General features: G+C 35.6%; 3 protein-coding genes across 3 annotated transcripts in view; 1 reads left to right on the top strand and 2 right to left on the bottom strand.

Moving 5' to 3' along the window:
* Positions 1–3,498, top strand: part of LOC142348142 (uncharacterized) — a 52,511-nt gene extending 49,013 nt beyond the window's left edge. Inside the window, exon 15 of the mRNA XM_075399348.1 lies at positions 2,993–3,498. Within this exon, the coding sequence (XP_075255463.1) occupies positions 2,993–3,217 (225 nt within the window). The 3' untranslated portion in view covers positions 3,218–3,498. The remainder of the gene's footprint in view (positions 1–2,992) is intronic.
* Positions 3,499–8,542: 5,044 nt separating this feature from the next.
* Positions 8,543–10,376, bottom strand: LOC142348560 (UDP-glucuronosyltransferase 1A6-like). Its single transcript, XM_075399946.1, has one exon. It carries the CDS (start codon positions 10,209–10,211, stop codon positions 8,742–8,744), a length of 1,470 nt encoding a protein of 489 aa, XP_075256061.1. The 5' UTR covers positions 10,212–10,376; the 3' UTR covers positions 8,543–8,741.
* Positions 10,377–13,907: 3,531 nt separating this feature from the next.
* Positions 13,908–22,067, bottom strand: LOC142348559 (uncharacterized). The gene is made up of 4 exons (XM_075399945.1): positions 21,988–22,067; positions 20,448–20,558; positions 17,205–17,298; positions 13,908–14,478 (listed from the first exon to the last, which is right to left on the bottom strand). The coding sequence occupies exons 3-4, from the start codon at positions 17,252–17,254 to the stop codon at positions 14,046–14,048; spliced, it is 483 nt and encodes a 160-aa protein (XP_075256060.1). The 5' UTR covers positions 17,255–17,298; positions 20,448–20,558; positions 21,988–22,067; the 3' UTR covers positions 13,908–14,045.
* Between the last annotated feature and the right edge of the window lie 607 nt (positions 22,068–22,674).

Raw genomic sequence — 22,674 nt, 5'->3', positions numbered from 1 at the left:
TCATTTTGGCACATTGTAATGTTGGAAATGGTCTTCTAAACATCTTAACATACAGTACATCTTAAATGGAATACAGTGCAAATATTGAAGGGCAGTTTCCACTTAAGAGCCGTTACTGACTTTTGAGTGCAGGCTGTACTGTCGAAAAAACACAGACTAAAAACTACAAAAAAGTGTCAATGTGTCAGGGAAAAATTTTTATTAAGTTTCATGTGTCAAAGGTGTCAGTGATTTTGCCAAGACCATAAATCTTTCAAGACCATATAGTAAGCCGAAACAATCATACCCGAAAAAAATTAATATCTGACATAATCATCTCAAAATTATGACTATTTTTTGCAAACATTTTCTTTTTTTACACAATTAATAGTTTTCAAAAACTAAGCGTATAAAAGGAAGTACTAGTAATTTTTCAGCAAAATGTTTTGATTTTAATTTCTAATCATATTTTTATATTATAAATAAAGTTAACACCATGTTCATATATTATACCTTTGCACGGATGCTCTTTCAAAACGACTAGTGGCCTTATTGATGAAATTACTGTTAATGGAATAAATTCGTTATTTTTCAATCAGTACATTCTTGTATTGAGTTTGTTTCAAAGACTCTCAATTTTTGCTAAAAAATTCTCTCTAGTAAACATTTGCAACAAAAAATTTACATAATGGAATAAAACAAATATTACTAGTAAATCTTTCGTCAAAAACAGGCACTATGTGAAATTTTTTAGCAGCATTTTGTCCCATTTTTTTCAAATGGGCATTTTTAGTTTAATGATTTAACTACACAAATTGAGTTTTTGAAACATAACCGAAATTATCTCTAACAAACAACTGTTCTATCATTGTTTATTAGTGTTTTTGTTGAACAAAATTTAAAATTTTGATATTATTTCATTTTTCTGCTTTTCGTTCAACCACAAATAAGTGAAACCTAATTGAATGATATTTTCTTTTTTTTCTAAATTTAGGTTTGTTTGGACTCCAACGGTTTGTTTGGGCTGTGCTACGATTTTGTTCGCATAAAAATTGGTTCTTATACGCTCACTGTTAAAAAATTTTAAATCAACTTATATACAACCGTCTCCCAGGTGACCAGAAAGGCATTTTTAAAAAAATTTTAAAGTCTTTCTTTTTTACTGTATTTAATTGAAACAAATAATTTGTCTGCAAAAAATGAAGGAAAAAAAGTTGAAAATAATGAACAATTCATCTCTGAAATGGTGCTGATCAGCTTTTTAACACTACGGGAATCGATTACATAGTTGACCAGAAAGAGCACTGTCAATAAGTAAGGTTTTGCTTTAGGAATGTCTGATTAATGTTTGTTCTTGCTTGAGATTTTATAACAAATATTTTAGAATCGCTCGATTTTTTCTAATTACTCAGCCCATAAATTATGACAATTAATTTGATGAAAATCAACCCTCAGATCCTTCAACCTTAAAATTTTCTTATGGTTGCATAGACTTAACCAGAGAATACCATGTTCGTAAGCAATGTCTGTTAAATAAATCAACGTAAGGAAAATATTTAGATTGTAATCAGAGAACTTCCTCCTTGGCAATCTGTGAATTTCGAAGTAACTTGATATAATAAGCAACAAAACATCAGATGTTTGAAACTTTCAGTTTTTATTGATATCTACCAACATATCAATTAGAGATCCACAATTTTTGCTCTTTTGAAAGCTTTTTTGAGAAGAAAAATTATCTAACAACCATTAGTCTGTTATCTAACAACCAACAATAGACTGTTAATCATAAAAATCTGGAAAAACTTAATGCTTTTTACTGCCGTCCTTCCTATCCCACTTCTGATGTGTTGTATTAAAAATGATGGATGTAAAAAATTGTTACCTTTCGAGAGGGCCTAAAACTATTCAATTGCTAGTGTTATCAGCTTGCTCCCATTTCAAAAAGGAGGATTTAGAAATCTTTTGCGCGGCTAAACCTGGAATTATTGCCCATTTTCATTGTTTTTTTGCCTAAAAATGTGTTTTTAACAAAATTATCTCAAGAGAAGACAATTTGGTCACCAACAGTTGGGTTTTGAGATGTTTGTAAAAGTTTTCAAGAGTTTTAGTCGAAATTTTTTTTGAAAAGGCGAAAAAATTTGGAGAAGTTTCACTTCTGTATTTTTCTACTACCTATCGACTCAATTATTAAAAAAATGCCATCGAGCTTTGAAATAAGAGCGAAAATTTGAGCAAAAAGAAACAGCGAAAAGAAAGCTTCAGCTTATTTTGTTTTGTGGCCCAAGAGAAAATTTTTGCATCGGTCCACTATAGTCACGCAAACATTTTTGTTTTTTGTTCCGGTTTATTTTTTTCACACCCATAGAAAAAACTTTAAAATAATTTTGAAGGTTCGCGTAAAAAAAACGCAAGAGGCAACTTCGCCTCATAAGAATATTACAAAATATCGAAACCATCGCGTTGCAAAAATATTGCAAGATTAGCTTTTATGTTCGTCGAAGTAACCTTTAATGATTTCTTTGCTTCCTTTGGTTAAAAAATTTCACGAGATTGTCCATGTTTACGAAATTACAACGATCATTATTTCTTGATTCTCAGGACCTTCAGAAAACTGCATGTAAGTAGTGCTACCGATGGTTATTTACGTTGCCAAAATAGTCGTGAACAGAAAACGTATCTCAACTTTTTTTTACTGTCGAATACTTTTTTGCAAACCTTTTGAATGGCAAAGAAAGAATCCTGATCGAACAAATTTGTCGATTGTCTCTTTCTCTCCATTGGTTTCATAAAATGTCTTCTAAGGCCAAAATAATGCTGAGACCACTTAACATTTTTTTTGTAAGAAATGCGATGAGTGCGCAGAGTTTCGTTGAAAATTAGCCGACTTTAACCAAATTCCGGAGTGCATTTTCTGAACTTCTTTTTTCTACATAAATTTAATTTAATTGCATTCAGTTCATTTCTTACAGAAAAAATTATAAACTACAGTTCTGGAATAGTTTGCATGTTTCAGATTCCGATCGCAGCCCTTTTTGCCATTGGTTCCAACGACAAGCCCATACCCAAACTAGCAGACACTCACTACTCGCCTGAAATCATTGATTTCGTATCCAGCTGCATGACACGAGAAGTTACCGATCGACCTTCGGCTGAAAATTTGAGTCACTTTGACTTTTTGTCCTCTCACAGGCAGCGGAGGGAACGGAAAGCTTCTCGTTATTCACAAAATGGTGCTTAATTAGTTGTCTTAAAAAATCAAAACTTGTTTTCAAACTCCATTTTGAAAAAACTTTGATTGTACTGTAAAACAGAAAATGACATTTGAGGACTTGATTGAAATCGCTCATGGAGAGTCAAAACGAATGAAATGAAAAAAGGTGCTTTCCTGTGGACTAAAAGTGGGTTTTCAGCGAAACTTTATTTGAAATCTTATCAGATTAGTTTGTTGATTTTTACTGTTGATGATCATTGGTCTATTTTTATATGATTTAGAGTTTTAGTTTAGCTGAAGTTTGAGAATGTTTTTAGGTAAAGAGGAAAATACATTACCAGTGTTGAGAAAACGCGACAAGGGCGACGCAAGAAGCGTCTTTTTGGTCGTCTTTTGTCGATTTCGTCGGTTTTTTTTGTAAGAATTGTCGTTTTCGTCGATGTTTCATACAAGAATTATTGTTTTTTTCGCGGTTTCAGCGGTTTTTGTTGTTTTCGTCTGTAAATTATGTGAGAAGTGTCGATTAATTGTCTTTTTTTTAGTTATCATCACTTTTTTGTAGGAACTTTTTGTAACACAAGATGAGGTCCCCAATTCAGCAGACGTTGTTTTGGCAAACGACAAAACCGCTCAAACCGACGAAAAAAAACAAAAGGTTTTTGATTGGTTTCGACGAAGTAAAACCGACGAAAGCGACGAAACCGACGAAGTAAACCTTAATATACTGTAATGAATGAGACCTAACCAGCATTGGTGAAGATCATAAACCATGTCGCCGATCCGCCCTCCCAGTAGTTATCAACGACGCATTTTCAGGTTGGGACAACGATGCTTTAAATATTTAAAAAAATCGCACAGACACTTGCTGTATATTAATATTGAAAAACTTGTTCCTACTTCAGGTTTATGTTGACCCGTATCAGCTATTCTATATACAGACGGATCTGTAGTTTTTAATACTGATAGGGACAATAGAAACCGGCAAATTTTTGTGTATTAAGGTCACCTTGAACTCAACAATTTTAAAAAAAATCTATATGTAATATAATAACTTATAATGCAAACTGAATGGCTAAAATTATTATTATACAAATTTAGCGCCGAACCTAGAATTGAGCGGAAGAAAGTTTCAACACTGATGCGGAGTGTAAAAAACCCTTTGTATCTTTAAGCCCTTTAGGACCGAGAAATTAAATTATGAGATTTCGTTTATGAAAATTATGTTGCTCTCGCTGGAGACCTCGATAATAGTGCCCAGACCACCAATCGACCGACAAAACGTGAATCTGCAAAATGCTGATTCCTGTTATGCGTGGATCATGTCATTTGTGAAGAAACATGGGGTAAAGAAAAAGGACAATACCAATATAGACAAAATACATCACAAAATTCGCTAAAAGTATTTGAGGCCAAGACGCTCATCTGAAATTTTGCGGCCTTATGAACCCTAGGAAGCTATTATGTGTTCCTTTGAAGGAGCTCAGAATAGCAATTGAAATCTACATTTTATCAAAGAGAGTAATTAAGGTGGAACAGGCTAGATGTCTGTCCGTTTTTCAACGCGTAAAAGAGTCTAATGACAAATTTCCACGGCGTTTTAAAGACGAATACCATTATTGCGTCATCAGAACGCTTAAAACAGCAACCAACCCCGAGCAGTTGCTAAAAAAAATTGATCTCTGATTTGAGAGATCCTGGAGCAACGTTAGTGCTAGTAGACGGCATAATGGAAACCAACGAAGTCTCTATCAGAAATGACAGAACGCCTACAGTTCAGGAGTCAAGCAATGGTTTTTGCAATTTCAACAACAGGTTACAAACAGCAACTAATAAATGAAGAAGTGGGATACAACTTCAAATAACCTTGAGAAAACAACGCGAAAATTTCTCTAGTTAAAAAGGCAATGATATTTTGTGTTATAAAAGTGGAATTAGGAGACATATCATCAGGTTGTGTACGGCTTTGAACTAGAAAAATATCTCTTCTAAAAATTTGTGAACTTCACAAAAGGGTGCAGAAGGAAAAGTCGGTAAAGGTAAAGTAATTTTTACCAACACAAAACATCTGCGAGGAAAAAAGTAAAGTATTAAGCCAAATACCCTTCGAGACGGGAGTGCAAATGTAATACACGAGAAAAGGTTTTCATTATAATAGTTAGTTGGGAGTAGGTTAGAGTTCAAGAAGACAAAAGAAAATACAAATCGATATGCAGGTACAGATACCGCCGTGATAATATCGTAGATTGTAACACAGCTTGATACTCCTCTGTTATATTGTATAAGTCTTGTAGCTAATTATGGTAATCAACTGACGCGTCTCGGATCTTTTACATGTGATTTTGAGCGGAACGGAAATAAATATAGGCGACAACAATAACTAGCAGTTGTGCAGTCCGCTGAACTTTTTGTGTTACTTGGAAGAGGCACGCTACCCCATAAGGGCGTTGATGAAGTGTGCAATGAACAACTACCTGTCGTGAAACGATACAATTCAAATCTTAAACTCATACCGCAACCACAGCAAATTTTTGGCAAGGCCATAAATTTTCCTCTACCTGTGCAAGACATGGTTAAAGATAAAGTGATTTACTGTTGTGATGAGGCATCTGACGCATGGTGGGGTCACAAGCCCAACACCTGTGGCGAGGCGGAGGAAAATGGAGCCCTACAAGTGTGTAGACATGAAAATTCACAAGAATAACAAAAGCTTGGATGAGGTTTAGCCGTTCCCAGACATAAAGACATATTTCAACAATCTCCATGGGATTTCATACTTCAATTGACTTATCAGACGCATAATATCAATTTGAGCTAGATAAGGACGTAAACAAACTAAACAGTCAACACATACCAAAATGTTTCCAAGAAATATGAGCTTGCTCACGGTCTGAAGAATTTCTTATTGATCCTCCAGAATTACTTTGAACCAATTCTCAAAAGAATCAAGGGTATAGTCAAATTTTAAGACGATTACATGGAGTACGGAACCACAAAAAAGCAGTGGGAGTAAAAAATATTTGCTGTAAAATGTCGACTGCGTGAAAAAAAATGTCACCAATAATGAAAATGAGTCCAATTCAAAACCACTCTCAAGCTTTGTTTTTTCTACTTACTCTATCTTTCAAAAAAGGGACACTACCCGACCTTAAACAAGTTCAGACAATTTTAAATACAAAACCACCAACAATTATTACACAATTTCTCTCTTTTTCAATCAATTTTAGACAACTTTCGATGAGAAAAAGAAGAGCAAAAAAACTCGCAAATATTAACAGTGAATTTAGCTCTAAGCTTCCTGATCACCTCCAGATCAGCCGTACAGCTTGATAAAAAGCAACCACGAAAACCGTTGCTTCGGAAAAAAAATTCGGGCTCCTATCACAAGAAGAAAATCCTAAAATCTCCAAGCAATAATCAGAAAGTGAACAATATTACTCGAAAAAAAAAGGGGCTACTGCCTGCTCAGAAGAAGTTTACTTCTACATTTTGCACACAAACATCGCAAACATCTACTGTTACCAGACGATGAAATTTCACAACAGCATCAACAGGAATCACGAGAGGAACAATTGCATTGAAGGGACTGGGCTTCGACTTGAACTATGCGACCGAAGAGCAAATTCCCCATGCTGATGCTTTGAGCAGACTAGATATTCACAGCAACGATGAGCGTTGTTGCGTCTGTTTTGATTTGAGCAATATTTTGTTTGTACAATTCGGCCTGGTAACTCAGTCAGATCTAAGAATTGAGCTGGATTCCAATCAATTATTCGATATACCGCCAAAAAACAAAAAAAAAGACAAGATAAAAAGTTTCGAACAACAGGAAGATGATCTTACCATCCACAACGGAATCGTATTTCGCGGCTATGGGCATTCATTCTATCCAAGCTAGGACTTATTATCACGGCAAAAGCCCAGGCGACCCACCAAGGAAATAAAAATAGACAAACATCAGTTCGAATGTAGCCATGTGGCCCGGCATCAGTCAAGATATTCTTCGATATGTTGTTAGGTGCAAAAATTTTCAAAAAACGTGCCTATACTTGTGAAAAGAATTTCCACTAGAATTTTAACTCAAGATCAAGAAACAGCTTGGTAATTTCAGATGCGAGATCAGTTTGCATTGAAACATTCTCAGTGGGTATTAGAAAGTCATAAAACTGCAAGTTTACACAAGTCAAATTGTTGTGAAATCTGGGTCACCGAAATTATAAGTACGTTAATACATAACAATGGTTCCGAGTTTTTAGGCGGTGACCGAAAGCAGTGGTGTGAATCTCTGGTAATAGAAAAGCTGAAATCAACCATCTATCATCCTAGAGCAAACGTATTAACTGAGAGAGCAGTTCAAACAGTAAAACGGGCTATTGAGGACTAGAGTCAAAATCTTATATGTGCTTCGGAGCTTTTTGTCAGCTGGCCTTGATGACACACAACAAATCAGCTCAAGGATGAGGAACTAAACTCTTGTGGAACTACTGCCGGGACAGAGAGTGAGATTTCCAGCGGTCATATACTGTGATTTCTGTAAAGAAGTCCTCATCAGAGCTACAAGCAGTTCACTAAAACTGTGCAAAGGATTGAACACTTCCTCTTTCATTCAACAGGGCAATTCCAACGAGAGTGCGCTTTTCAGTGACAACCAAATTACTCGATTGTAACCTTCACAGATCAAAATAGAATCTATTGATAAGCAATCTTTTGACCAGCATCTGGAAAGCAGAAAGGACAAAGACGAGACTTCACCCAATATTACTAAAGATTCATCAGTAGCTGAAGGAGAGTAACCTTCAGGTGCCACGATAAAATCAAGCAGACAGAGTTCACATTTTCTCAAAAATAGAACTTCTATATAAAGATCTGGTGTTGGTGAAGTACTGATGTTGCTCTTCATATCTGCATATCTGATGTTGGCCTTCATATCTGATGTTGGTTAAGTAATGTCGAAGAATGCCGTCTAATTTGTACGATTTAAAACTGATATGAACTATAGACCCCTGATTATGAATATTTAGGTCACTTTGAACCCAACGACTCAAATAAAAGATTTGTGTAATATAATTAAATATAATGCAAACTATATAGCTAAAAAAATTATTGGACACATTTAGCGCCGAACTTATAACTGAGTAGAGGAAACAGCAAGTTTTTAAATTTTATGCAGGGCTCTAGCAAAGTTTATGTTAAGTCTTTCAAGTTTATGGCAATTTCAAGTTTTTTTGCACGAGTCTTTCAAATATTTATGAAGTTTAGACTCGCAAAATTTCAACTTCGATACTAAATTTCCTGTCGAGTCAAATTGTATCTTTATAATGAAAATTTGAATGGAACCTTTTTCCTCGAAGTTGCTAATATTTAAAATAAATTCTCGACAGCAGTTAGGGTGTCATTTTTTTATCATACTAAATGAAATTGGGCTGTGAATGAGCTCTAAATCGTACTATACCATATATTTTGTAAGATATTGATATTTTCAGAGTTAGTTTGTTATAAAGTATAAGTTTTGTCAGATTCAATTCCGTTCAATTGTAGCATAGCGAAGAGTTCTTTAGCTCAGTTTTGTCTTGTGTGTTCCTCGTTTGATCATTTTGGAGACACATTTGATCACAAGGGCTATGAATGCCACAGGCAGAGCATAAGCTAGAAAAACAGAAGCCTTCCACGCGTAATGATGTTTATTGCTGCTGAGTTGGAAAGGCAGCTTGTATTGTACTGTTGTCTTTTTTCGGTTTGCGATTTTCTCCACAAAACTCACTATCAATTCTGGATCCTCGTGCGATGCAAACTCTTTCTCAACTCGAATCAAGTTAGTTTTGTAAAAGTCATACTTGTCCTTGACTGCTTTAACAGCTTTATCCAAAGAATCGAAGTCAAAAGAGTCAATGTACGCGCCTAGTTCAGTTTTAGCCATTTGCTTAGCATTCTGAAACTGGTCTAGGAACTGGGGTGCGAAGACTCCGGGAACTGTGGTCTTGATCAGGTCTACTATAGAACCAAGTCCAGCATGGTTCACGAAAATTTTAACGCGATCGTGCTTCAGAATGTTGTATTGAGGCATGTAACCGCCAATATAAAATTTGTCTGTGAAAACTTCGAAAACGCCCAGATCTTTCGCAAAATCGTGAAGACCAGTAGACATCGCCCAAATTATTCGGTAGCCTTCTATCTTGTAAAGTTTCTCGACGAACTTACCGAAGGATTCCTTATCGAGTACTGCGTGCGTTCCTAGAGATATATATACAACATCCGAGTCGTCCTTCGTTATCCACTGGTCGAGCTCAGGGCTAAGCTTCGGGAGTCGCTCTTCGTCACGGATTCCTCCGAAGTATTGATACTCAACCGAGGGGTGGGGTTCTGGGTAAAAGGACGGAGATGTTGGAATTAAGACAGGGAAGTGACTGGAATACTCGACCATGAGAAAGCCTCCCTGGTAGTCCATTTCTGGTAGCCCAAGACTCCTCCGTTTATCCGACAGCTTGTCCACACACTCCCCAAAGAAGTACTTCATTACCACACTGTCCACAATGCTTCCGAAAAACTTATCGTGGAAATGTTCCACTCCAGTCGGGAATCCTGGATTCTGAACCAGAACAGGAACGTTAAATTCCTCGGCTGCAATCAAAACTCCAGCAAAATGTTGGTCAGTTATAAGCAAATCGAAAAGTGCCTCATTTTCAGTCAAAAGTTTCTTGACAATATCGTAAGTGAAGTCATACCACAGCCCAACACCGAAACAAAGTCCCCTCAGCAGATCTATGTTACTTTCCACAAGAATCTCGTTTGGTAGTCCATGTTCCTTAATAACAGTGAGGTTAAATCTCTCCCGAAAAGGCTCTACCTTTTTGCTACACATTTCAGCTGTCTCGATTACTGTACAATTGTGTTTACCGCAAATGGGCTCAAAGAGTGTGCTTAGGGTTCCAAAGTGGCCTCCGTAGCACATCAAAGGAAAGGCGATATTCAGAGAACTCGCAATGGGCATCAAAATAACTGATACAACTAAACCAAACAGCATCATTTTCAATTTGTTTCAAAATTATTATGATGAACAACGACAAACTGGCTTTCAAACGCCGCTCCTCGGAGACAAATTGAGAGTCAACAAAATTGTGTCAATTGAACTTTTATGACACGAGTGATGGCAAGGCTAAACATATATGCATATCAGATAATCAACCTTGTAGAAAATAATATAATGTAGTCAAACGAAACATAGCGAGCAGAACAAACTATGTAAGTTTAAATAAGTCCAGCCTGATGCAAAGCATAGCTTAAATAATGATCTCTAATTTTTGAAAAAACTTTTGAGAAAATAAACAGGCCTGGCAAGAAAATGTCATGTGTTTTCATTACAAATTTAAAAATTTTGGACAAAAGCGGTGATTTTAGTAAATTTGTTTTCAACCACTTCAATTCTTGATTTTTTTCATTGTCAAAAACAATGTTTTTGACAGAAGGTTTAACGGGTGACCGTTTATCTAATTTAATCAAAATCACAACTCAGAGACTCCGTTTTCATGCCTTTAATACTTTTCAAAAGAACTCAAAATACTGATTGTGAATAGATGTTACTATATAGTGTTGTCTATTTCTTCAAAAAAATTTTTACATCTAAGGATAGCAAAATTAGAAATATGACTTGATCATAACCTATTTCCAATCATTTAACTTTTGTGCTCATAATGTCCAGCTGCGATAACTGCTTTTTCTTAGGAACTGCAAAAATTTGTTTGGCAATTTTCCAACTGTTTCTTTAAGTTGGACTGTCCTGGTGCAATTATGTTTATCTCTAAACCGGAGCTGCCTCTGCATGTAAAAAAGCCGAAAAAAAGATAGCTTTGAAAAAACTCCGCTTGATCCAAAATTCCTATAAAAAAATTTACTCGACCCGTGAAAAGAATCAGCCTCGACTTTAACAAGGATCCTCGACCGTGTATTTAATTCAATATTTACCCCCGATCCCCCCACCTGGAATTTGTGGGTTTTTAATAGTTCCAGGCATAGATTAGAGGCGGCCAATTTCCTAATTATAACGGTCAAAAGTAAAAATCAAAAAGCAAATGGTCATTCGACCGAGACCCTTGTAATTGCCAGCCTATTAACACTTTCCTGAATGGAGTTCTCCTCGCTGTAAGTGCGATCATGGTGTTAAGAAACGCACTGCAAAAAACTCATAAAGCTCAAACTGTGTTGATGATCAAGCAAAAATTTGTTGCCGCTCTACGGCCTATGAACACACGTTTGCTGAGTCTTCAAATAAGACCTAATAGAAAAATTTTTCAACTGTTGTCAACAAATTCCATCCGCAAGCAGACAATAAGCTGGCGCTCTCATATGGAAACTTTGGTTTCCTGGCAATTGATATTGTACGTAAAGCATAATACGTACATCCTACAGTTTCGTGTCAAATGGCGACATAAAAACATTGTCCCAAACAGCTCCCACGAATCTTCATTGAAAGGATTGAGGGTCAAAGATTAAATGAGAGCAATAAAAGCGCTAATGACAGCCTTTTCACTTCAATGCCGAGAGTCTGCCAGGTAAGAAAAGTCAAAATTGTAATTTTAATAAACTGAAAAACCAAAATATTGCAAGGAAACTGTCCTGGTGAAAACCAAAATGTTAACGATTTGATATTTCTCTCTTTGGAAAAAGTACATTGAAATTTGGCACAAGATAACCGAATTCAATTATTAAAACATTGCAACAGAAAGTTGTTCTAAGAGTTACCGTGACTCCGCCAATCATTAAGAGCACGTCATTGTTATAACGCGAAAGGAAGCAGTAGGAAAAGTAAAGCTGAGCATTAAATTGCCCATGTAAACGCACCGTGCAAAATGAAAAAGTAGTTTTATATTTTCTCTATTTGCTGATTACACTCACAAAATTGATTATTGAACTAGGTTAATTTTATATACAAATGTTGATATCGAGCAGCTTGGAATTGTGGTAACATTGAATGAATGGGATTAAATCATGAGATAATTGAGAAAGACGGACACGGAGAAAATTTTGTAACATCTTTTGGTAAGAAATAAACTTGGTAGACTTCGATAGCACTTTTATGTTAGTTGAACCCTCTTAATTTTGTACCATTTTCTCGAATAAAAAAACAGACAAAAATTGTATTGTGACATGCTAAAATCTAAAACAACCGTGCTTCATCTCAAGTGCACTGTAAAGATGTTGGCTTGATTAACCATGTTTTAGCATTTTTCCTGTCAATATGTATCACGTTTTGGTTCACTGAGTTACGTATATAAATGATTAGAAGGAAAACAACTACAATTTGACAGGAATATGATCCCCGAAAGAATTGATGGTTTAAAATTGTCGTAACTTTCAACACGTGTAATGATATGGTTGATTTGTGCTGGAACAAAATAATGCTTGATGTTGTAAAAATGTTTGAAAAAAACTGCTGGTATCTTTTTAATCTTGATTTGAGATTATTGTGATTAAAGGTGAGAAAAACTATAAATTCGGAAGCTCCGTCTTTGATGTCAAAAGATCCATTCAAATAGCTGCGCGTTGGAAAAAAATTGACAACTACCAAAAACTTTTGCCAGGCACTGAATTCGCTCGTGGTTCACACGGAGGCGAGGCGTACAAAAACAATAAAAAAAAACTAAAAATCCCCTTTGTTTCGGGAAACATTTGGAATTTTGTATGTTGTACGAGGAAGAAAGGGCTATATATTTTTAAATGCCAGGAATTATTTTTCTTTCTTCAACGTCAAAAAGTTAGTCTTTACGTCTGAAAACAATTCAAAGCTCTGCGTACTGAAAAATGTTGTCAATAAAATCAGGCATTGGACCGTCATAGAGGGCAAAACTTTTGCCAGGAATTTCAAATTGTGGCAGAAAGCATATACATTCGTGCTCTAAGCTAAGTATTCTTGAGAGTTTGTTTAGCTGTTCGTACTTCGGCCGCAGCAACCAAATTTTGAAACATTACATTTTATAAACAGATATGGTAGCGCAGACCTATCAAATAAAAATAGTAAAATTTCTTTATATTCTGCCCAGACTTAAGTCACTGCAGTTACAGTCTGTCAAATCTATTAGAATAAACTATTCCAGACGTACGCGCATGTCTGAACATCCGGATTACCTTGCACGTCATTCTTCAGGGATAAATATATTGCATAGAGAACAATTTTAGAAAATTTCGATTTTCTGACGTGCTCAAAAAATAAAAAACTAATTTCCATCTATCGTGCCAAAATGCAGGAGGAGTTCCAGTACCCAGGTTATTTGGGCAGCAAAATAGAATATGGAGGCACATCTAAATATGCTCAACATCCGCTAACTCTCAACTCTAACGGGCAAACCCCACACGGCCTATTTCTCCGTTTGATTAATGTTTTCTGGCGTCTTTTCCATCGATTAGCCATAAAAGTTCACAAGAGAGAGAGAGAGAGAGAGGAGGTTGGACTTTGATTATAATTCAACGGCCATCTTTCGCACGTGTTTAAATCGGTGATGTGGGTCCATAGAAGTCAGAAAACAAGCAATCCGTATAAATCAAACAAATTATATATGGAAAATAGATAGAGTTGTTCGCAGAATGTAGTGAGCGAATAGCAGAAACGTAATTGTTTGGTTGTGGGGTTGGGGAGGGAGGTTTTCGCTGCGTGAGAAAGATTATAAGTAATGCGATAATGGTATTGATGAGGGTGTTTAAATAGAACGGCTTAAATTACTTACTACGTTTTTGTCACAAATTAATGCCAGCCATAACCAAATAATTTACAGAAAATACAGAATATTACACTGTTACTCACTGAAACCTTGCATGAATTTTGCTTTAGAGCCATTGACGCCCCGTTTAAAGTCGTGGTCGCATTTAGTCACTGAGAGCTATTTTCTCGTGTTTTGTTCTCCAACATTGTCTTCTTGAGAGAAATTCTGCTAAAATGGTTATCAAACACATAAGCGTTGACTCTATCGTAAAATACTCCCGGTTGGCAATTTCGGAACAACCCGTAAAGACATTTGGCACTTTGATTCTCCTCATTGGGGACGTATAAGGGTTCGCCTTCCTGTTGCAAACACTTTCTGAAACTGAATGCGTGAACAACAGGACCGTTGGAGCTGTATTTGGGCAACTTGAGTTCAAAAAGAGAGAATTGTTCAAACGTGACGTCACCAAAGGGTTCTTTATTGTCTTCACTGTTGTGAAAAAGTCCGGCTGCAACAAGTCTAGATTTTGCTGCTTGATCGCATAGTTTGATCACACGTTTTTTGTATTGAACTGAGAGATGGATTAGTCCATAGTCTGCACTAAAGCAAAAAATAATATGGCTCTGATTTCTATTAAAAAAGCGCATTTAGATGCAAAACCAGATCCACAACAACTGATCTATAACAATCCATTTTCATTGCTTTTTGCTTAACTATTTAAGGTACATGCAACCGACTGCCCGTACCTCAAGTAATTACATAAAATTTTTACTACGATTTTTATAGTATGATAATGAATGTAATATAATCGACAGCTTTGATTAAAACTTTATTCAAAAAAATTGATTACAGTGGATTTTGTAGAAAAAAAATTTTGTTTCTAAATCGTTACTTATTATGTCCTAATTATGTTTTCAAAATGTGTCTTCTGTCATAAAAACTGCAACTTTAATATCTAGTCACAAAAAATGGCCTATTCTCTGCATATATCGCTTAGAGAATTTGGGGCCTACAGATATCAAACTCAGAAAACAGCCTGCAAACTCAAATGTTGCCTACAAGTTTTTTATTGATATATTTGCTGAGGAAATTACTATATCGAAAAAGAAATTAAATCAAAAATTTAAAAAATGATATTCGTGTTGATATTTGTAAAAAAAAATGTCATGTTATCTACAAACTCAAGGTAGGGATAACCACGTCTCGTAGAGCGTGTCAGATATCTCTTTAGACTTAAAAAGTCTTAAAGACAAAACCGGCTCATCCAAAAAAGCATCTTGTCTGAACTGCATTTTTTCGAGCAAGCTTGATTTTGATTTCAATCTAGCAGAGACATCGAAGTTTTAAATGGCAATGCTTGACTATAATATGCAGTGAAGACAAGATGCTTGGGCAAAATCTTCCAAATGAAAACCTTGTGCCGCTCTCCAATTAATTCATTGACCAAAAATGTCACGCTGGACTGTAGCTCGACACAAAATATTGATGCTGGACTTTTGCTCGACTCAAAATCAAAAGTGTTCTATATTTGCTTAAGTCGTTTTTATAAAGTTGGATATCAGCTGGACTCATTATCTATGCTCGGCTTTCGATAAGTAAAATGTCAAATTTACCTTTAGCTCGACTCGAAACATACCCGGCAGATTGCCGGAAAATAGCCACTGTTGATTCCCATAACCACAATTGGGATTGAAAGAAGAGAAAAAAATAATGAAAAAAAAAAGATTTTTGTAGAAAAACAATTTTAAATTGCAGTCTATTTTGATATTATTCAGTAGTTGAAAATTCTCCTGTATCATAGTTAGACAATAAAGGAGCTAATATCAATACCAAAAAGCATTAGAGATGGTAACTAAGACCAAGTTCGAGTAACGGGCATCTAAAACTGGGCTCTATGGGTTTATCCCATTTCTTTCTGATTCCGTTTTTTGATACTGACTCTGTTCATTTTCAATTGATTTGCTGAGTAGCTGCTGTCTAAAAACACTTTAAGCAGAATGAGAGAAGAGTGAAACTAGCCTAGAGAAGTCAAAAATATTTCACGCAAAATGTTGAACAAGCTGTGAACTAAGGTAAGTCGAAAAACTTTTATTCGATGAAGTAAAAAACATAGCTGGCAGATTGCCAGAAAATAGCCGCGATAGCTTTCTAGATCTGCAGTCTCAAAAAAGATAAAAAAGACAGACTAAAAAATTCGTCTTTTCATTGAAGGCTGATATGTTAGATTTTGATTTAAAATCTGTATAAGTTTTTGCTGCCTCTATTAGCTGCTCTAAAATAACCTCCATTTAGAGTGACATATACTCGTTTGACCTTATCTTTCTGAATTAAAGTAAATATACGTCAATTTCAAAGTGAGGAAGTCATTTTTGAGAGTGAGGTAGGTCAAGTGTGACCAAAAACTTAATCACCCAAATGAACAAGAAAAAACAAAAAATTCGCTCCACTAAAAGCGAAAAATGACGTCACACACGCATTTTAGTTGAAATTGCATGAACGATTGAACAAAAAGCAGATTTGAGGTGGTTGTGACGTCATATGGTCGTAACAAAAATCTTGACGACAAAATATAAAAACCAAGAGAAGGCCAATAATAGCCCCAACTATCGCTGTGCGGCTAATTTAAAAAATAAAAGCGCTATAATAGACCAGCTTAGAAGCTGAAGCGGCTATTATAAACTTATTTATCAAACTATTGCTCCAGCTATTGTCCATGTATGAGTTGAGGAAAAGTCATTTCATGGGTTTGTTTTTTTTGTTTTTTTTGTCTTGACAGATTAAGGTGCATTTATACTGCTTACTTCTGCTTATAACGTAGTCAGCAATTGTGCTCCTTCACCTGTTGTAATTCGTAATAACCAAAAATCAGCAGATAAATTAATCGTAGCTCAATTTTCGAAATTTTAATTCTCAAGATCAAAGAAAAGACCAGATTCGACCCACATTATTCATGAAAACACGATGCCTGACCCAAAAAGCCATGAAAGACTTTTCGACACAGAAAAAGACTTTTTTCGACTTGAAATAGGGAGCTGGACTGTGTCTTTTCAGTCTCCGTGACATCATAGTCAACAAGAAATTTTTAGTCTTTGTATAAGCTGAGAGTGTTGCCTTTAAATGACCTGATCGTTTTCCCGAGCATTCACTAATTTCTAATTAAATGAATTACAAGAAAAGAACTGCGAAAAATTCATTACTTCTGGATACATACTATCTATTAAGTACCCAAAAACAAAGAATTTTTTGCGCTTCTTTTCTTTTAATTCATATAATTAAAAATTACAAGTCGATTTGAGGATTAGATTATAAAAACTCCCGATACTTACTCTATAACAATTTTTCTAATAATTTGTGATTCGTTGATGATTATTCGCATTGCAGCTGGCAGAGTGAAATCTCCAATCTCCACTTTGACCTCCACTGAAATGAATGGAAAAGAGCAAACAGGGAGCAGATAACTGGTGGAACAGAATATTAGGCCTTACAATGTATTTTTTTTTTTACAATTTTGACCTTTTCGTGGACAACAGATTTAAACCTTGTCAGAGTTTCTCACTCATTGTCGCAGTTTTTTCATCGTGAAAACACTATGTTTATTATGGACGACGGTGACGAAAAAATGGGCTTCGTGGACAAAGGAAATGGCAATTTTAATTTTTGAGCGAATTTGGACCAGTTTTTTAGTGTCAATGTTGCCCACATATGATTAAAAATATCATGCTGAAACGTTATCCGTTACAAAATCCAGACATTTTCGATATATTTGTTCGATTGAATGGGTTTTGCAGAATAATGTAATCAAAAAGAAAAGAGATGTGAAAAGATCTGAGCCAATTTTTCCCTGTTCCCGAGCTGAGAATAACGAACTTGATTTTAATTGACAGATATTAAACATTGAAACCAAAATGCGGCAGCGAAACCTGAAAATTGAGAGAAAAGAATGCACCAATGAAAACTGTGGTTACGTGCAAGCAAGAGAGCCGACGTTTTAAAGAGCCGACGTTAGAAAGCTCCAAAAACTGATTTTAAACAGCTACATTTATTTCATCTGTAATTTGTTACAGTTAATATGGCTCACTATTTAATTATTCAGTTCAATTTACTATTCGTATTTTAAAAATTAAACATGGTCTGAAAAATGAACAAGTAAGCTTAATTTAGGTGACGTATATAAAAAAGAAACTAGAAATTTGGACACAAATTTTCAAAAAATTAAACAGAAACAAAATGAACAGAGCACTCTTAGTAGTTGATAAAAACATGGTTTAAGCCTTGACTGATAAAACACCAAATTTAATTTAAAAAATCGATATAAAAACACAATGCTCCACCCAAATACCGTATAAGAATTACATTTTTGTGAAGGTCAGGGTTGGGGTTCCACATTATCTTTTTAACGGCAAAATTTAAATGAACTCGTAAAGTGACGCTGGACTTTTTCTGTGCTCAAAAACTGTCATCTTACACTCCGAAAATTTTTATGCGCAAATTTAAAATATGCTTGTTTATATAACGAAGTCAACAGCATGATCCTTTACCGTTTCAAAGGTGAACAACGATTAATCAGAAAAATAAATTGTAAAATACTTGAATGTTTTCACTTTTCAACTGAGAAACAACAAACTTAATTAGCAGCAGATGAGAAGAAGACTATTAGATCTGTCCCACGTTCTTTCTTTCTGTTAAGCGAACTTGCAAAAGAACTCTCTTTCAAAGAGAGGTCATAAATGGAACCAAATATGCTTCTTTGGCCCAAATTGATTAAATTTGACGGGAGTACACACCTACAAACTGTTGACATGATCTTCGAAAATTCTAAAGAAGGCTAGTTTTAGTTCCTAAGACAGTGTCCTGGAACAAATCTTTTGCCAGTTTGTTGCTAATGTACCTCGATAATAATACAAAACGCATAATTTAATCTTGATATTCTGAATTTTGCCAAATTATCTATTTCGCTAACATTTCGAACAATTTAGTGTTTTGGTTAAGCAGTGGCAGCAAGGCTAATTTTAATCTCATCAAAAAATTTTACAATTAACAAATGTTCGGATCTTAGTGGGGTGTTGGCTTTCTCAAAAATTTTTTCGCATTATTTAGGACCATCTTATTTTCAGACCAGAAGTAATTCAAGTCGAGTCTCAGTGGCAGCTCAGCTCCTATTTACCTGCAATAAGACCAATTGAACCTACTTGTTGTTTTCAAAATTAGCTCGTTATTTTTATGGCATTGACTGAAAGTTTTTTGTAAATTATAATTGAAATCTTGTGTTTTTCGTGTGCATGTTTTGCCGTATCAGAATTTAGTCCCGCTAATCAAAGGTTCAATTGACTTCCTTCCTTGGATTGTGTAAGTGAATTTAATTTTTTTCCAGATGATACCTACTGGCTTTTCATTTTGAAAAAAAATGTTTTAAAAAACTATCTGTGAAATTTTGATGTTGCCAATTTTTGATTTTGTTTCTGTCATTTTATAGCTTACTGTCAGTTAAGAGAGGTCGAATCTTCTTTCTAGTAAACTAAGTACACTAAAATTTAATCTTTAAAAGGGTTTTGTGCCTTTACTAATGGCTTTGTGGCGTCGACACTACATGTGAATATATTACCGCAAAAACATTTTTCGTGGTTTTAGGGAACAGGTCATTGTTTTAACGGCTACTACCCGTTTTCTCGTTAAACTTTATTCAGTTTTTGAGTTTCGATGGTATTCGTCAGTTTTATTTTTGTAGTCTTTCCAAATATTTTCGATAATGACAATTTCAGTGGTGTCCTATGGAGTTAATACGATTGCATGGCTGCAGCTGATAGCTAATCATTTTAACGACTCTGAAATGAACTCTTTTCATTAAAAAGAACCGTATTTTTGAATTTTGTCCTCTTTGTCGACTTTTTATCTATAATCTTTAAGGACAATTCCCATATCTTTTCCTGTGAAATACGGGTTAATGTTTGTGTTTAGTTTTTTATGTTGCTATTTTGACATTTTAGTAAATTAGTTATAAAAATTTAAAAAATAGTCATCAAGGTATGATTTTTCTGGTACTGACATCAAGGTACTGTTTTCTCTTTTTAATTGATTTTCTGTTTTTTTTTGTCTGGTATTCTTATTAATGGCATATCTCATCGGCCCTCAATTAGAAAAATTTGTGATTTTTTGAAAGTGTTCTACATCATTCTCATTTGGTAGACAGTTAATTCAAAAATATGGATGAGCATGGTGCGGGAGGAACATTATGTGCGAACGCATATTGTCGAGTCTCCTTGTTTATATCAAAAACTGAATATTTCCTTCTCTCATAAAGATAATTTCTTGGGCCATTGATAAGACCATGATCCAAGAATAAATGGCAAAAAAGATCTTCGACTCATAAAAGAATTTTTAGCTTGAATTTAACAAAGGTGTTAGACCGTGTAATCTCTAGTTAAACATGACATCCCTGCTAGTTCGCTTTTGAAATCTTTCCATAAATCGAGATCTCAATTTAGTTAAAGTACAAATGCTAATGGCAAAAATCTTGAATTTATTATTTTAGTGTGATCTAAGCGGCCAATAAATAACAATTTGTAGCTTACGTTCATCCCACAGGCAACTGCTTGTAGTGAGCACCCAGCTTGGAGCTATCAAAGCTCCCCCACAGGTTCCCGTTACCTTGTGCACTCGAACATAAGACTCGCTCGCGCTCTCTAAATATAATATTTTGTTTAGTTTGTATGCGCACCTTGGTTTTTACTGTGTTTGCTCACAGAGAGGAAGCATCGCAGACAATAAAGATTAAAAAACAGCAAAAATAAGTTAAAAATTAAATGACATCTCTTCAACTACCGATAGATTTTTCTCGGAAATTGAAGAACTGTTGAATAGAATTGAAGTGTTGTGAGTTTTATGTGCATTCCCAGGATGAGGTGCCCGACCAAAGCCAGCTCGCATCAGACCATCCAGACCAAAATCGGCTCTGATCAGACAGCCTTGAGTGGCGCAATGGGTGTGTCACACCAACTTGAGTCGTTCACTGGGGGTGCCAAACCTATTTTAGTCTCGCACTGGGGTGGCCCGACTGACACTTCTAACTGTTGAAGTAGCAGTAATCAATGGTATAATATAATTTTTTTCTCAGAAAAATAGACGCCATTTTATGCATATGGTTTCTGGGCTCTTTAGTGAAAAATATTAGTTCTAATCAAAGAAAAACTTTCAGCTCAATAACAATTGCCAAAAGTTAGTCTTTAGCGTGGTCTTTCATGTTTATCAACTTCAAAAAGGGGAGTGCACTTCAAAGAACTGTTTTCCTCGGGGTTAATAATCCTTTTTTTGGGGGGACTGTCCTTTTTAGGTTGGACCCCTTGGTTTTGGGCACACTGGGCACATTCTGCAAAAGTATCTGATCAGACCGTACAGGCTCTGGAAAAGGCGCTGTCCAGACTATCCAGATCATACCATAAAACTATTCAGACCCTAGTGCACGCTATAATGTGACTATCAAGCAGCTGGGCGGGGCTCTGATCAGACTGTACAAACCGCATGTAGAGCCCTGACCAAACCATGCAGACTCAAAATGGGGTCCTACTCAAAATCAGATTACCAGACCGTAGGTAGTGCTGCCAGACTCTGTGGAGTGGTCATGGTTTACCCCCTGTGTGCGACCCAAGTTGGTCTGATCAGAGCTGGTTTGGCTAGCGCACCTAATCCTGGGTGTTTTACTTAATTTGAACCCCCACCCAATTTTCACCGTTTTATGTGATACAATTCCATTGATTACATAGGAGAAGACGATTTGTGAAACTGATACCACTCATTTGCCAAATATTGTGTTCCTAAAAAAAGGGGTTCCACATGCAACATGAACCAAAATGAAATTTCTGATATCGTAGGGGCGCGTTCGACAGTTTTCGACAGATTCGACAGTTTTTTGGAATGATAATGTTTTTCCGCCCCCCTTTTTAACCACTATTGCTTTACGCAGATGGGCGAGAAATTAGTGGCGCAAAAGTAATGTTATCAGCAACACGGTGGCGTAAGTTATACAGTTGTAATCACAAGAAGAGTTGATCATTAAAACATTACCACTCTGTTCACATCGCCCTGACGTTCACTAAAAGATGTTTGAGAGCTTACCATGAGTGGGGTTTTCAAGATGCTGCTTTTTGTGACGTCCAAGTCGAACAAATGTCTGAATTTGAGTATTGCAAAATTCAATACCTATGCGATTTGTTAAACGCTTTTTATGTTTGTGCTTAAGCTAATTGTCTAACAATTAAGCTAAGTGTATACACAGAGTTTTTTAACTTGTTCACGATTCATAATTAATAGATCAATCCCTGTAATCACATTCCAGACATGTACAGAATGCATGGACACTTTGGAATTATAAAGAACCGACATTTTGAGATGAGCGTTCAACAGCGCAAATAAATCCTCCTACCAACTTTGATGCCGAATCTTTCTGGTAAAATTTATGCCGAAATGCTTCGTAAGCTCAGAAACTTGATAACCGAAATTTCAAACCAAATCAGACAAAAGAAGAATATTGTAATCTAGACAACAATCTGCTTTTTGCCTTTTGTGGGTCAATTCAAATTAGATGAATATTGCAAGTTTTTTGAACTCCAAAATTCAGTTCAAAATTTTGAAACTTTTGCAACGAAAAAGATAAGCGCCCGGATCGACAAATCAAGCCATCTCCATTGTTAAAAATTGGTGATAGGAATGAAAACAAAAGTCCAACATTAAAAATTGTTAATCAGAGTTGAATATCGTGAAAGAACCTTCTGATTCTCGAAATGCCAAGTAACACACCCGGAG

Source organism: Convolutriloba macropyga, chromosome 10, assembly GCF_964194025.1.
Source record: "Convolutriloba macropyga chromosome 10, txConMacr16.3, whole genome shotgun sequence".
NCBI lineage: Eukaryota > Metazoa > Xenacoelomorpha > Acoela > Convolutidae > Convolutriloba > Convolutriloba macropyga.
The sequence above is the reverse complement of the archived record's forward strand: the minus strand, read 5'-3'. Positions and strand labels throughout refer to the sequence as shown.

Coding starts and splice junctions, on each gene's coding strand:
- LOC142348560 (XM_075399946.1), bottom strand. CDS start 10,211: ATGATGCTGTTTGGTTTAGTTGTATCAGTTATTTTGATGCCCATTGCG.
- LOC142348559 (XM_075399945.1), bottom strand. CDS start 17,254: ATGCGAATAATCATCAACGAATCACAAATTATTAGAAAAATTGTTATA. Junction 14,479..17,204: donor ATTAGAAAAATTGTTATAGA/GTAAGTATCGGG, acceptor TTTTTGCTTTAG/TGCAGACTATGGACTAATCC.